This window comes from Psittacula echo, assembly GCF_963264785.1.
Source record: "Psittacula echo genome assembly, chromosome: 5".
NCBI lineage: Eukaryota > Metazoa > Chordata > Aves > Psittaciformes > Psittacidae > Psittacula > Psittacula echo.
The window spans coordinates 28,608,153-28,624,045 of record NC_137739.1 but is presented as its reverse complement, the minus strand read 5'-3'; the positions used below and the strand labels follow the sequence as shown (position 1 = coordinate 28,624,045).

Sequence of the window (15,893 nt, the reverse complement as noted above, 5' to 3'; positions counted from 1 at the left end):
GGGGGAAGGGAAGAGAGAGAAAGACTTGTAAATTTTAAAAGCTACATAATTTAGTTCAATTGACAGAAGAAAGTACTAAACCAGGTAACTTTCAGGCTGTTCTTTAAAACCAAGGCTGTGAGTATTACAATTGAGTCCTTTTCTTCTACCAAAAAAAGGTTGCCGGTCTGAGCTTGTAGGGGCCCAGGCTATGCCCTCAGTGGAAGTTTTTTCATTGTCCTCAGTGGGTAAACAGCCAAAACCAGTGACTTTAACTTTCACACGTCTGTTTTGTATTTCATTCTCTTTTTAATTCAAAGGTGAAGTCTTGGCTGCATACAGATGCCACCCTGATAGCTAACATTTTGTTTTTATGGATGTTTTGGCTTTCAATTTAGAATATTTTTAAACAACATTTGGGTTTTTTGTGTTGTTTTGTAGTTTCTTGTTTTGTTTTGGGCATTTTTATTTTGGTTTGGTTTGTTTTTTCCCCTGTGTATTAATATAAGAATAACAATCTGAAGCCTTTGTGATATTTAACAAATACCTTTCACAAACTCTTGAAGAATGTCTATGGTTATAATGTATATTTTTAAATTTTGCAACTTCAGACCACTGAAAGATGATGTAAAGTATCAAGAACACCTGTAATTGGGGAATTTTGTAAACCTTCACTGGAATGATTAAGCATGTGATAAATATGTGACATCTTTCTTATCTATTATCTATCATATAAGGATTTTGTTGGGGGTTTTTAAGTATAAATAAAATAACAACCAGTTTTACTCGTGGTGCTAAGCTAAGATTTAAGTAGAAAGGAAAGTTTATGTCACTTACATAAGGAAATGCTAGCTTGGAGGTGGTGTCACTCCAAAACGCTGTTTCTGTTACAATGACTGTCCCATAAGATCTTTGACCATCTGTTTTTCAATGGTTTGAAATGTATGATCTGTGATATTTGCTACTGAGAAGTGTTATAGACACTGCTGACACAGATCAGATAAGAAACTGGGTCAGCTGACAAGATATTTCCTGTAACATTAACTCCCTGTAGCATTAACATGTTCATCCTTTTGTGTGAGGGAGTTTCTGGACATGGGTTGTTGACAGCTATATAGTTTCATTTGCAATTATTGAAAAGTATATTCCCTTTCCTAACCCCCCCCCCAAAAAAAATCCAACAACAACAACAACAAAACAGAAAAAAAGAAAAATATTTAAACCACATTTCTCTTTAAATTAGAAAAAAAAATATTAGTATTTAATTTCTCAATGCTTGGCACTTTTCCTGTATTGCTCTGTCAGGAGCCTTGTCTTTTTATTCGGCTTCATTTCTGATTACAGATTATTCATTTATGGATGGGCAGCTGTAGAAACTTGCTTCCTGCATATGCAAATCAATCATGGTAATGTTTATCATAAGGAGATATTGTGGCAGTGGAAAAGGGGTTGTGGCAACATGCTCTTGATTTCAATTGTATCTTCTACAAATGGAATTGGCTTCCTCACTTCGTCTTCAGTGGATTTTTTTTTGTTGTTTGCCGTTTACCTCTTGGACTAAACACCACTCACTAAGCAAGCTGTTTGGTTCACTTACAGATCATGATTTTGGAAGGAGCTGGCAGAATGAGTATCAATTCCAGCAGCAATCTACTTCACCAGCAGCCTTCCTGGACAGATGGATATTCCACATGCAATGGTAGGAGGAATTTGAATGTTCTAAGCCATCTTTTTTGGGGGGAGGTAGGGAAGGGGTTTCTACACCTTCAAGCATGCACAAGTATTATTTTTCAGCAATGCTAGTTTACTGGGGTTTCAGTTCTGATAAGAAAAATTTCCATTTGTTTATTTGTGAAAAGCTGAACTCACAACACTGTTTCTGAAAGTGACCATTTTACGGTTTATTTCTTTACTGGTTCTTTTTCTTAAAAATAATTTAGTGGTGCTGAAAGTGCCAAAATTTCTCCTCCGTCTAGAATTCTTTCTCTCTTATCTTTACTCCTCACACCTTCTCTGAATCAACATTGGTTTTCAATGCTAATCACCCCTCTGGCTTTCCAGGGGAATAGCCCTCTTACTCCCTTACTGTATTTGTTTTTTCAGCTCAAATGACAAGATAGCTTTCTAATTAGACTGGCATTAGAGCACTCAATAGCTTGTGATCTAAGAACTTTCTTTTTCCTTATTTTTTTCTGATTATATGGCTATACACAAAAATGTGTTCATATATATTATCTTCCTCAGTATAAAAATATAGATATAGACATATATCTATATATGTATGGTTTAATATACTATTAAAATTGTTTTAATCACTCAGTCAACAGGTAGACTTAAAATCTAGGCAGACAAACGTATACTGCAGTTGCCCTTCTAAGCCAAATAATGCTGCAACAAAACTTACAATGAAAGTTCCTACTGAATGAAACTCCTGTTCTTTTTTATGTGTAATTTCTAAACACACATGAATACATAAGCATGCACTTAAGAAATGTGCCAACCTGTCTCTATCAGATTAGTGGGGAAAAGAAGTCCTGGCAGAGTGTCCCTTTGCACATGACTTCATGAAGGGTAATGGGGGGGGGTCTATTTTCAGGTTTCCAATGTGAAAATTCTTAGGATTCACTTGTGGTTTAGAGGGACAAGAAGCCAAAAGGTCAGACCAGCCTCTGCAATCGTTCACCACTTTTATCTTGCTACCCTTTCCTTTCACTTAAAAGCTCTCCTTTACATTAGGAGCCTAGTGGCCTCTGAAGTTCGTTTACCCTTCTGAAGTGATGGGAATAAATATCAGCCTTCATTTCAGGGAATACTTGATCACTCCATCAAATCTTTATTCTCTGACATACTGCACTCAATCTTTTTCACACTCATTCCCCAAATCCTTCAACAGGAGGATGAGAAACAGTCCTGCAAACTCCCTAAGTTACTGACACAGACCTTCTTGGCAAATAATGCTAAACAAACCTAAGTAACTGTGGGGCTTTTTTTTTGTTTAACTAGAAACTAGCACTGCACCCTGTATCTCAGCTGAAGAGACATGAGGTCTAGTGGGGCCTGATGGGAGGTGGTTTCCTAAAATATGCCAGCTTTGTTGCTTGTGTTCTTCTAGCAATATCCACTGCTACAATCATTTCTCACAGCTGTGTATGTAGTCTTTTTCTTGCGGAGAACAAACTGATGCCATATCCCGGAGCTGGGCTACTGTAGAGCTAGGCCATGGCAGTCTTTCCTCCTCCTGTAAATAACTCAACCACCTCTTCAATCTCCCTTTCCCTCATCATTAAACCTTCATGCACTTGTGAGCATTTTATCATGCTGCTGTCTCTGCCTGGCATACTACATTGCCCTCCTCTCCCAACGAATAAATTGTACTGAACTCCTCCTGTGAGGGCAGACTAAAGCAGTCCTGTCTTTGCCCTTATATAATTATCATATCCCTCACATACAATTCCTTTCATTTGCACACATAAATTATTGTCATGCAATGACATACAAGTAACTGAGAGCAGTTTCAAATATTGCCAAGAGAAGATTCAAACATCCTAACAAGAACATTACACAGCTTCTGTAACTAAAAATTACTTTTACAACTGCATTCAGCAATCACCTTACCTGACTACAGAGATAACATGCATTCATCAGAATGCGAGCTCTATCGTAAAGCTGTCGACCATACTGATTGATAGGCTTTTACTGGCAATCAATATGGGAGTGCCTTGACTTTTACCCTTCCTTAGTTAAAACCCACAATTCATATCTAGTCCTTATTCAAAGAAAATTTCCTTGTCACATTATGAGAATTTTGTAAGGCTTTTCCATAATTTTTCTGATACACTAAAATCATTTTCCCCCATAAGGATCAATATCCCTTTTCAACAGTACTTCTGTAACATATCTTCCATCAATTTCAGTGTATTCAGCCAACATTAATAAATAAATCCCTACATAATCTGCCAAGAGGTATAATATAACAATTCTCAGATTTTAATAAGAAAACAGGCAAAGAAAACCCCACAACCCAAGCCCAAACAACCCAATACCTTTTCCAGCAATAGCTACTACTGAGCTAGTGTTAATGACTGAGAAAACAATATAGATCTGTAGACTTCCAGGGCATATAATTCAGCCATAGACCTTTCTTGTGGTTGACATAATCCCATGGTGTTAACAGAGGCAGTAAATACTTATTTTATTTTCCAGTGTCCAGCAGCTTCTATGGGACACAGTGGCATGAAATACACCCTCAGTACTGGACTAAGTTTCAAGTCTGGGAATGGCTGCAGCATCTCCTCGATACCAACCAGCTGGATGCCAACTGCATACCTTTCCAGGAGTTTGATATCAATGGGGAACATCTGTGCAGTATGAGCCTGCAAGAATTCACTCAGGCAGCTGGGACAGCAGGGCAACTGCTTTACAGCAACCTTCAGCACCTAAAATGGAATGGTAAATAGATAGTAGGCAGAGATGCACGGATGGTGATCTGAATTCTGGGATCTTCAGAGTTGCTTAAGTTCCCCAGGCACCTAGCTGGGAGATCTGATTTGCTGTGTTTGATATACTGCTTATAACTCATTCACTGTACTGGTAAATTGCTTAATATGAGAGAAGGCAGAAATCTGAAGGACCAGGGGAAACGGATGTTTCCCACTCCAGGATTAGCCCTCTGGATGAGCCGTATTACTTGCTGCTTGGAGCTAATACTTTTGATCCTTCTGTGCTCTTTGTCATACTGCCTATCTGCCATATGCTTTCTTGCAGGCCAGTGTGGAAGTGACATGTACCAACCTCATAATGTTATTGTGAAGACAGAGCAAACAGGTGAGTAAGAGTTTGGTAACTTGTCTTTTGATGGTGAGAAAAATGGGAAACTCTCCACTACACGAGAGACATATCAAAATAGTGTGAAATAAAATGGAAGGTGTATCATGCAGAATAAAAGAAGTAACACAAATATTAGTCAGTGTCTACTTTTTGAAGTACTGGGTAGTACCACCATATCTTAGTTTGCATGTGGCCACTTCTCCTGAGAAACCTCTGCAGTATCAGCAGTCTATACTGATGTTCAGAGTTGGAATAGTTTGCAGTGCTCAGCAAGTGCAGCTTTGGAGAGGACTTCATTCTATACTTCATTCTGCAGATTTCAGAGCAACTGCTTTCATGGTATTCTCAGTTAAAAAAAAAAAGAAAATAAAAATATTTTGTTGTGAAGTGCTGTTAATGTTTGAAACATGAGGAAATTTCCAAACAAAGCGACTTTGAGAGAAAGAAAAGTTGTTTTAATTTCTCAACATTTCAGTGAGACTGAAACCTAGGCAGTATTTTGCTTTGACCAAATCTTCATTTTTCCTGTTACAGTCTTTTTTCCCCCAGTGTGCTCATAGCTAAATCCCTTTCCTCCCAGGACTTTGTTTCACCGAGAAAAGGAACTTCAGCTTGGTTCAACCCTCCTCTTCAGGCACAATTATTTTCCTGGTTCATTTGCCAGAGCACCTCTGTCCGTATTCAGACGTTCTCTACCCACTAGTCCCAGTCTCTTTATATGGGGGTGTATTCATGAGCCACGTTTTATTACTTCTGTCAGAAAGAATACAGATTTGTAGTGTGCAACGTCTCTAATAAGTCTTGCCAGTGTATGTATTCATCTAATGCAGAGGAGCTGAGCCTTCCTGGACAGGACACTATTAAACTTCCCCCTGCAGTGGGCAAGCACTGCAATCTGCAATCCACTCCTTGCCTGTGCCCATGTAGTATGAGTGATGTGCCTGCACCAGCCTTGGTGCTTGCCATATCGAAAACTAAAGTAATCCTTTAAGTCCTGACTTACAAGATCTTGGTGTTATATTAGTTCTTCCTCCCACTAGAGATACACAGTGCAGTGCACATCCCAGAAAGGTCAGAGCCCAGGACTAAAGGATGGTTCTTCAAGCTGTACTGATCAGGAGTGGCATGGTGGGGCTCTGGCAATACCAGTTACAGGCAGTGGGATTGGGTTTAGTTCCTGCATGGGGAGGATTGGGGCTGCTGGGTAAGGGACTCCTTGTGAGGCAGCAGGGATAGGGATGGGGGTTTAGAGGGGAAGCTGGTCTCATTCAAGTAGACTGTTGCGGTTGCAAAGACATGGGTACTGAAAACGGACAAATGGGACCACAAGCTGTCTGCCCATGTTCTGGCTAGGTTAGGCCTGTCTTCAGAGGCAACATTAGGCAGATCAGGTGTCAAACCAAGCAAAGGGTGTGTGCTATTATAGGAAAGCAAGCTCTGGGTGCCCAAACATGCAGCTATTACTTCGCATGCCTGCTAAATTCCTATGTCATAAGAGTTAACTCAGCCAAACATGATGATTTAGCTATAACTCATTTTTGTTTTTTATTTCATTTGTATGGACATGAAAAAAATTAAGTATAACCTAGATTTGAACCTTCTATCTCATCCTTTCTGACCTGGATTCAAATAAAAAAAGAGATTTTTAAGGCTTCCGATCTCAAAAATGCACTGCAAAGAGAATAATTTCCCTACTAATGTAGAGTTCATGAAGACAGTACTTCAGTTCTGCTTACATTGATCCATCTGACTATAAGGTCACTAAAAAATATTCTTCTTTAATCATGAAGGTAGTTTTTAGGTTAAGGATGGGGACATGACGTGCCTGGAGTAAAATGGCCCTTCATCTAGTATTGGGATTTGATGTTTCTCACTGTGTGCAGTGAAGCTCTGTTTCAGAGGGGCCTTTTGAATTCTACCATTATAGAAATAAATACTCGTGTTAAGCATCCTCCTGTTTACTAGATATTTGAGAGCACTTTCATCTCTGGGGGACCACAGCACTGTCATAATCAGCAGGGGCTGAACTGGGTAGAATTAGAGTTGATCTGGCATAAGACACCCCCTTCAAGGGCAGGCATAAATGACATGGCAAGTGGGTTGAAAGCAGATGACCTTAAGGTCCTTTCCAATCCAAACCATTCTATGATTCTATGATTAAAAGGAAGAGCCTACTACATTATTTCAAAAAGTCAGTGCTTTGTGTAAGTAAATTTGCCTGAATATGCAAAAACCCATCCATGATTTGAGTGAAAGGAAATAATTTCTTGCATAGCCCCTTCAATTCTTTCTTCCCTTCACAGCTTTGTTTTTGAACATTTGTTATTTTCTCAGCGCTCAATATTCACCTCCGTGCTAAAAAAAATTTTCTTCTAGTGATTTTCCTTTTGGTCCTTTACCTTCAGATCCATCGTTAATGGTGTCCTGGAAAGAAGAGAATTACCTGTATGACAGTGGCTATGGTAGCACAGTAGGTAACTAACATCACAATACCTCATGTATTTCTGAGATGGTTTTATTGTTGTCTGAGGCTATTACTTTAAATGTCTTCTCTTTAATTCCCAGAACTACTGGACAGTAAAACATTCTGTCGTTCTCAGATTTCTATGACGACACCTAGTCACCAGCCTCCTGGTAAGGAACTTGTAATTATATTGTTAATTGTTTTGTCACTTGTCCCAGAGCTACCGACATTTAATAGTCTGTGTCGTCTTCTGTTGTAGGATTGAATATGAGCCTCCAGTAATTTTAAATTAAGCAATGCCCCATCCCTGGCAGTGTTCAAGACCAGGTTGGACGGGGCTTTGATCAGCCTGGTCTAATGGAAGCTGTCCCTGCCTGTGACAGGGGGTTGGAACTAGATGAGCTTTAAGGTCCCTTCCAACCCAAATCATTCTGTGATTCTATGAATACTGATTCTGATAGTTCTTTTAACTGTCATTTGTGCAATAGTTTGCTTTAAAGAAATGCTTCTCTGTCAAAAAAAGGAAGATCAAATAATCTGCAATCTCCACGTCTTTTAAAGTGACTGAGTCAAAGGGGAAGGTGTTAGCGTCTGAGAGAGGAGACGTTCCAGCTCACCATGCTTTTCTGTGGTGTAGCTGAGTATGGGTAACTGAGTGCCCTGTTCCTCCCCAGAAGTGGCTGTGATTCCCTAGAGAGCAAGTGGTTCATGCTTAGTAGATTGCTAGGTTTGAGGCTGGGTTTGGGGAGCCATAGGACTGGCAGCAAGCTCTCTGCCCAGCTGCACCAGCAGAAGGGATTCCTGCCGGTGCTTGTTTCAGTGGAGAGCAGGGCAGGCACCCCATGCCCCTTCACTCATGCGCTGTGCTTCCACGAGACAGCGATAATCTGCCTGCCAAAGGGCAAGAGAAAAGAGCAAACCTGTTTGCCATAGTGCCCAGCGGAAGGCAGGTCCTCCTTAGAAGGCTGAATGAACAGACCTGAGAGAGAAAGCAGTGAGAATCACGGGAGGATGAGAAAGGCAAACCCACTGCGGTAGACACAGTCTCACAAGTGCTCTGTGTTGGGTACAGACCTATGCCTCTGCAGCACAGCCTCTGAGCCTGCCTGTTTGTTGCATCCCCTGGCCTCCCAGCAACAGCCAGACTTGCCAAGTGACCCATAGTTTAAACCAGTGCACTCAGCCATGGGTTTAAAAATAAATAAGAAAAGAGAAAACCTGACCAGAAGAAGAAAACCACCAAACCTTAAAATACGTCAAGCACTCTGTTTGCTTTCCCTGCCACCTCCACCCACTCTCACAAGATGGCTATGAGGATTTTGGAGCTCTCTGGCAGGACTGGGGACCTGTCAAGATCTTAGCACCGTGTGTTTACCTGCTGACTGCTGAAGCCTAGAGCTAGGGTGGCACGCCAAGGGCACAGCCTCACGTAAAAACTGAATTTGTATATCCCGTAAAAAAAATGGCTCATTCCTGAATCATATGCAAATACTGTGCAACCTTTTGTCAAAAGTTTTGCAAGACAGCTTTGTTGAAACTGCATCATAACTCTTTTCATCTGTCAGGCCCCAGCCTCCTAACATGGCATGTTTGAAACCGGTCTCCACGTAGCAGCGGAGGCAGAGCGGGAGGCTATTTACACAGCTGAAATCCAGAATAAGTCACCAACTAGGCAGAAGGCAACTGAACTTCCAAGAATAAATCTCCAGCTAAGTGGAGCATAACAAACATTTGCAAGTGAATTGTGGGATTTTAAAATAAGACAGATTTATATAAGAGGGCAAATAAAGGACTGGTCCTGCTTGGGGGTTCCGCAGATTTTGATAACATCAGGGGAATTATAATCTGAGGAAAGGCAATAAAATAAACCTCATTTTGCTTTCCCCCTCCAAGCTGAGCGAGGTTCAGGCTATTCCCTGCTCTTTGAGAGTGGGCAAGCAAAATGGCTCAGAGTGTGCTTGCTACTTGAGAGTCAAGGACAATAATTATGTCAGGCTCAGAACAGTGGAGATTAGGCTTATCCTCACTGACCTGTTCAGTTTATGTTTCCAGTTATGTATGAATAAAGTGTGTGTGTGAATAGCTTTGCATCTACCTTTTCACATGCAGTCTTTGCAGTTGCTTGTGCAAATCCAACAAGTTTCTATGCAAATGAATGTTTCCTGTGAGTCATTTTCCCATGCAAATTCCCAGTTTCCATGAAAAGTATGATAATCATGCATTCATAGAAGCTGGGAAAATATGCGTGGGACCTTAAGCTTCACTTCACGGAATTCAGGCACAAAGTATGCTGAAAAGCAAACACAGAACGGGCTCCCTCTCAGGACTATCCCACAGATTTTGCGAGACTTGGAGCGATCAGATGAAAGCTATGCATTAATGACAAGAGCAGAGCCAGGCTGTGGTGGTTTGAGGGCAGGAGGGTTGAACGTGCAGACTGCGGGGTAGGTTACAGTCATGAACAGGCGGAACTTTTTTTTTCCCTTCATTTCTGTAGAAGCGCTTGTGCCAGAAACCCTACTCCTCCTCTGTCTGGCTGCAGGTGATAAAGTACTATTGATGAGAAATGGCTTGTTCCTATGGCTCAGAGCCACGGAATAATATATGCATGTCCAGCTGCCAAAAACTCCCACCAGTGCAGCCCTGTTCCCCCATCCTGCCTCCACTCCCAAACAACAATGCTTTGCCAGTTCATTACGTTTTAGTCAGGTAGGTGTTCTGTGCATTGGTACCAGCGCATACATTTTACATTAGATCACCACTTCAGAAACAAATAAGCCCCCAAAGATACATGCTTCTGCAAAGACTAAGACATAATGGGACAGTTCAGGATTCCTTTTATAGACGTGATCGTCTTATTTTTCTCTCTCACACACATGACAGAAGGTGAGGTATTTGTTAATCAAATTTAGGTTTCAAAAGCCAAATGTTTACCTCTGGATTCATTCTTTATTCATCAACGGTCTCTTTATGAAGTGTGCTGGTTAACATATAGTACAGAAAACAAAACTCTCCCCCTTTCTTTTCACTTAGATTACCTTCTGAAAAGAGATTATCTTTAAAAGAGATATTTATTCTTTTTTTGTGGTTATATTTCTTTCAACCTGCGAGTCAATGGAAAGCCTTTAATCAAACTTACAAATAGGTTTCATTTTCCTTCTCTGCAGAGTCTTCAGATGTGAAAAAATCGCAAGATCATATACCGAAGTCCCACACCAAGAAGCACAGTAAGTCGACATCTGTGTTTATAATGGTTGATTGGCTGAAGGAAAAGAAACACACTGAAAGCAAATCCCCTTCAGGAGGGATAAAGGTGCATTTCAAAAGCAAAAGTGGTTAGATTGTTACTGTAATTGAATTGTCCAACGATCTGTTTCTAGTATTGTTTGCTTATCATGACTTTTGCATCAGTATTACTATGCTTTTCAAATTTTTATCAGTAAGGGCTCATGGGGAAGCAACCAGAAACCAGTTGCCTCTGCCCTATGTTGAGCTGGGCTGGTGGACTGGAGTAAAAGAATGATGAAAGAGACCCAGGACTAAATCAAGAAGGTCTGTGTGCGCATGGCCATGCCGTGTCTATGCCTGCTGGGTGCAGCATGTCCCAGAGACCCTGCTTAGAATCTTCTTGCAGAACTTCTCATGCATGTCATAACAAGCAAGCACCTGCCCCTCAATCCTGCTGCTTTCTTCCCCTCTGATCTGACAGTCGTTCCACTCCACTCATCTGCTAGTTTTGATTCAACCTCATTCTGAAGACATGTTACCGTAACTGTGATTTCTGGACATAGTTCTATTACGTACTTTGCTGAGATTTTAATGCTGAAAATATCTTGTGTATGTCTTTTGCAATCTGCATCATTTATCTGTGTCAGAAAATGTTAATATTGGACCTTTGCTGCATTTTGTACTGATTGATTTCATCCTGTTTCAGTTTGGTCTCCAAATTATCTGTCTCTTCTTGACTCCTCTTCTTACCCTGCTCTGTGACTTTGCCCAGCCAGAACTCCCAAACTTTTTCTCTGCAGACAGATATCTTGCTTCTTTTCTTTTTTGTGTATGTTTGTATGTCAGGGTTGCTAATGAAAGAATTAGGTAGGACTCATCTGAAGACAGACCTGTGAAGATCTGAGGTCACTTGGTTTGTGCAGCTTAGAGAAGAGAAGGCCAAGAGGTGACCTCATCGTAGTCTACAACTTCTTCAGGGAGGGCAGTGGAAGGGCAGGTGCTGATCCCTCTCTGCTGGCCAGTAGTAGGACACAAAGAAATAGAATGAAGCTGCATCAGGGTAAGTTCAGATTGGACACTGGGAAAAGTCTCTTCACTGAGAGGGTGGACAGTCACTGGAACAATCTCCCCAAGGAAGTAGTCAGATCACCAAGCCCCTCAGAGTTCAAGGAGTGTTTGGATGAAGCCCTTAGTCATATGGTTTAGTTTTAGATAGTCCTGTGTAGAGTGGGAAGTTGGACTCTATAATCTTTATGAGTCTCTTCTGATTTGAGGTAGTCTATGATTCCAAGAACTCAATCACAGCCTTGTCATATGGAAAAGGTCACCTTGCCATGAAGGCCTAATAATTTCCAGTTTCATCATTACTGCTCTGTATCATGATCTATTGATTATGTTACATGTCCAGATAGAGTAGGTCCACCACGAATTGTTGGTTCTAGAAAACAATTTTAACAAAGAAACATAGTGATTTAATTGACATCGCGCTGTATACCATTTTCTGTTTACCTTCACGTCTCTGACTAGCTTGTTTCCTTCTTAATTTGGTCTAAATACCCTTTTGAAGTCAAACCAAACAACTGCTATCTTTCTGGCCCACCTCATCACTATGTTTGTTATTCTTCATTCATAAACTACTACATCTGACTTGTTTGCTTTATTTAGGGTTTTTTTTTTTTATTTTTTTTTTTTTTGATCTGGGCTTTCTGGTGCCATTGGATATAAGGAAGAAATTCTTTACTGTGAGGGTGGTGAGGCACTGGAATGGGTTGCCCAGGGAGGTTGTGAATGCTCCATCCTTGGCAGTGTTCAAGGCCAGGTTGGATGAGGCCATGGGTGACATGGTTTAGTGTGAGGTGTCCCTGCCCATGGCAGGGGTGTTGGAACTAGATGATCTTAAGGTCCTTTCCAACCCTAACTATTCTATGATTCTATGATCTCTACAGAATCTGTGGGAGAAATTTGCACTTAAACTGAGAGGTCTACCTGCTGAACTTAGAGATCTGGTTTTGCCTTTTCTAATATCATGGTCAAACTTTTTTAAACCCTTTTCACATGCAATATTGGCTGGCCAGTTTTGTCACTATCCTTCCATCTATTCTACACCTTCTTACTTCTTTAAGCCTAAGAGATGTGGGACCAATACTCATTGATGTCAAACAGCATTTCACCTCCTTTGCCTTCTATCAGTCTTCTAAAAGCTTATCTTGGCTCTTTCACATACCACATGATAGTATCAGGTTACATGACATGCTGTAGAAGAATATCAGGAAAAATGGGCAAATGAGATGAGGGGGAGACTTAAATATGTTATCTCCAGGGCAGAAACAATGCCAAAGGCAGAAGGAAGCAGTGGGTGGTTTGGATGCTACTTCTCGTGGTTGTTGGGGCTCCTATATGCCACCACAGGACTCAGACTGCCAAAGGCTGACACTTACCTCCAACCTCAGTGTAAAGGCTGTCAGTGTTCTTTGGCTATCTATCTCTGAGGTGGGGTTCTGCGCTTCAAGACTATGGCCTGTCCCTACCAAGCAGTGACCATCTGTAGGTTACACATTGTAAAAACATGACATTAAAATGGCAAGCATATGCTGGAAGCCTCTTTAGATACTCCTTCCTCTTGCCCCCTTTCCTCTTTCAGACCCTCGAGGAACTCATCTTTGGGAATTTATTCGAGATATTCTTCTCAATCCTGAGAAAAACCCAGGATTAATCAAGTGGGAAGATCGATCAGAAGGTGTCTTCAGATTTTTAAAATCTGAAGCTGTGGCTCAGCTCTGGGGAAAGAAGAAAAACAACAGCAGCATGACTTATGAGAAACTCAGCCGGGCTATGAGGTGAGCAGAGATGTTGCTGCAGAAGACTGGGGCATGTAGAGACACTACCTGAATGGAGAATTTTGTTGACTTATTTTAAAAAATGAATTTTCAGCAGCACAAATTGCTTTCTTTGACAACTGTTTCCCAATAGTTTTGAGATTGTAACATTATGGTCTTCTTTCTTTTCTTTCCCCTCATGTTTCTGTATGCTATAATATATATAACATACATATGTGTTATGTATATAATATATATTCTGTTGCTCTCCACCCAAACAACCAGTGTAGGAAGGAAACATGGATGTAGCAAGCTGAAAGTTCACCTGCTGCTAAACTGGGAAGGCTTAAATGGCCCAGTAATGGCTGGAGACCTTGTTATTTCCATCAGTGTTCAGAAACTAGACATACCACCGTCCATTACCTTAAAATAGTTTTACAAGATCTGTGGTGAGGATATTCTTTGCTCTCTGCTTTAATATTTTAAGCATTTTTCCACACTCTATAAAAGTTCAAAATGTATTTTTAAGTGGAAGCTGACATTCTCTCCTGGTGGGTTTTCAAGTCCTGACTTATCTGGAGAAAAAACCTATGAAATCTCATAAGAATGTGTAATAAATATAGCTATATGCTATTGTCCTGTGTTCAGCAGTAGCAGTCATTTTTTTCCTTCTTAGTAGCTGGTGCAGTGCTGTGGTTTTGACTTTCGGCCTGGGAACAGTGCTGATAACACCGATGGTTTTAGTTACTGCTCAAATGTTTAGTCTGATCAAGGACTTTGTGAGTCTCATGCTCTGCCAGGGAGGAGGGGAAGCTGGGAGGAAGCAGGGACAGGACACCTGACCCAAACTAGCTAAAGAGGTATTCCATACCACAGCACGTCATGCCCAGGATGTAGAACTGAGAGTTACCAGGAAGGGCTAGTTCACTGCTCAGTTGGGCTGAGTATCGGCGGGTGGTGAGGTGTTGTATTCTCTTCCCTTGTTATTTCCCTTATTATTATTATTGGTGGTAGCAGCGGTGGTTTGTGTTATACCTTAGTTACTGGACTGTTCTAGTCTCAGCCTGTGGGAACTACATTCTTTCGATTCTCCTCCCCATCCCTCTGAGAGCCAGGGGGGACGAGAGAGGGAGTGAGCAAGCGGCTGCGTGAGTCTGAGTTACTTGCTGCACTTAAACCACGACAGCTATGACCTGAAATATAGTGTAATTCCAACTCAGAAGGTAACTAATATAAAGTAAAAAGAAAACATCAATTTTTTCTTCTCTGTCTTTCTGTTATATGTATCAATAGAAAATAAAGACTTTTCAGCTATCTGAGGGATTGCCTAGTTGGCAATGGCCTTTTAGGACCATAGGTGAATGTAATGTTGAATCTTTCTCTATGTTTTTATTTCAACAGATACTATTATAAAAGAGAAATCCTGGAGCGTGTGGATGGTCGGAGATTAGTGTATAAATTTGGAAAGAATGCCCGTGGCTGGAGAGAAAATGAGAATTAAATATGTTAAGAAATAACATTTAAAACGCCTGGATGTAAATATTCAAAGACTATTTTCTTATATTTATGTACCAAACTGGGGTGAAAAACCAATTCTACTTCTGTCGGGAAGAAGGAACATTATCATTATTGGTGTTAAAATTATTTTATTTGAAGTATGTCCTGTATGGGGAAAAAATGTACACAGTTTTCTGTGATATAAGTTAACATTATAGAATTATGATTATTTTTCCCTTCTTGTGAAGTTTTTCTCTTTTTTTCTTTTTTTTTTTTTTTTTTTTTTTTTTTAATCATACAGGCATAATGTGATTTACAACTCATGCAAAGAAAGGGAAGGAGCTAAATACTAGGGCATTTAGGGAGTATGATAACCTACTTTGGAAGGCAACTGTAAGTGGAGGAAACAGTACAGCATCTCTGAGCCAAGTAGTCTTCTTCCATAGTCAGCTGGTATATAGCTTCCATTGGCCGATATTACTTGTTCCTCCCTTCTGATTTCTGAGTGTTTTGCTGGCTTCTAGTTGCTTTTGTTGAATCAGATGGTGGGTTCCTCTTCAGCTAGCTTATCCTAGCCACTGAAAACAGTGGTGCTGCAATGTGGCTGTCAACATTTATTTAGAGAACCCATCCTACTTCCTCCACTGGGACCTTCTTTTGTAGGCAGAAGTTTAGGACCTGAGCTTACCTGGTACTGAGTATCCTCCCTAACCTCCAAAGGGCATTCAGCTCATCCCAGGAAAAGGGTCATTTGTTTTTAACTAACATCTGTGAGGTGAACAGCAGGAAAAGAGTCAGTCTCAGGACCAGAAGCTATTGAAGGAAGATGACTGTTTTCCAACTGGGCAAACTTACTAAAAGACACCAGTTTCCCAGCAGAAATATTAATACTCCTTCCACCTTCTTATACGCCTAATTAAAGCATTTACATCCATGCAATATGAAACAGTGAGGAGGTGGGCAAGCAGAACTTATATTAATCTCATGGCATGAGAGAGAGTCTCCCCAGTTCCTTCAAGTCATATGGTCCTCCTGGCAGGTCAAGTCTCACTTGGACAGATAGTTTCTAAAAACCGTTGATA

General features: G+C 40.7%; 1 protein-coding gene across 3 annotated transcripts; it reads left to right on the top strand.

The window, feature by feature from the left end:
- Window positions 1-1,581: 1,581 nt before the first annotated feature.
- On the top strand, window positions 1,582-15,681 carry EHF (ETS homologous factor; the record flags this gene model as incomplete). Of its 3 annotated transcripts, XM_080617945.1 has the most annotated exons (8): window positions 1,582-1,678; window positions 4,183-4,428; window positions 4,744-4,803; window positions 7,212-7,280; window positions 7,372-7,440; window positions 10,438-10,497; window positions 13,140-13,335; window positions 14,716-15,681. In XM_080617945.1, the coding sequence occupies 8 exons, from the start codon at window positions 1,582-1,584 to the stop codon at window positions 14,813-14,815; spliced, it is 897 nt and encodes a 298-aa protein (XP_080474071.1). In that variant the 3' UTR covers window positions 14,816-15,681. The 3 variants fall into 3 exon arrangements, with proteins under 3 accessions (XP_080474071.1, XP_080474072.1, XP_080474073.1); XM_080617946.1 differs by lacking the exon at window positions 7,372-7,440 and having other exon boundaries at window positions 7,212-7,276; window positions 10,416-10,497; XM_080617947.1 differs by lacking the exon at window positions 7,372-7,440.
- Between the last annotated feature and the right edge of the window lie 212 nt (window positions 15,682-15,893).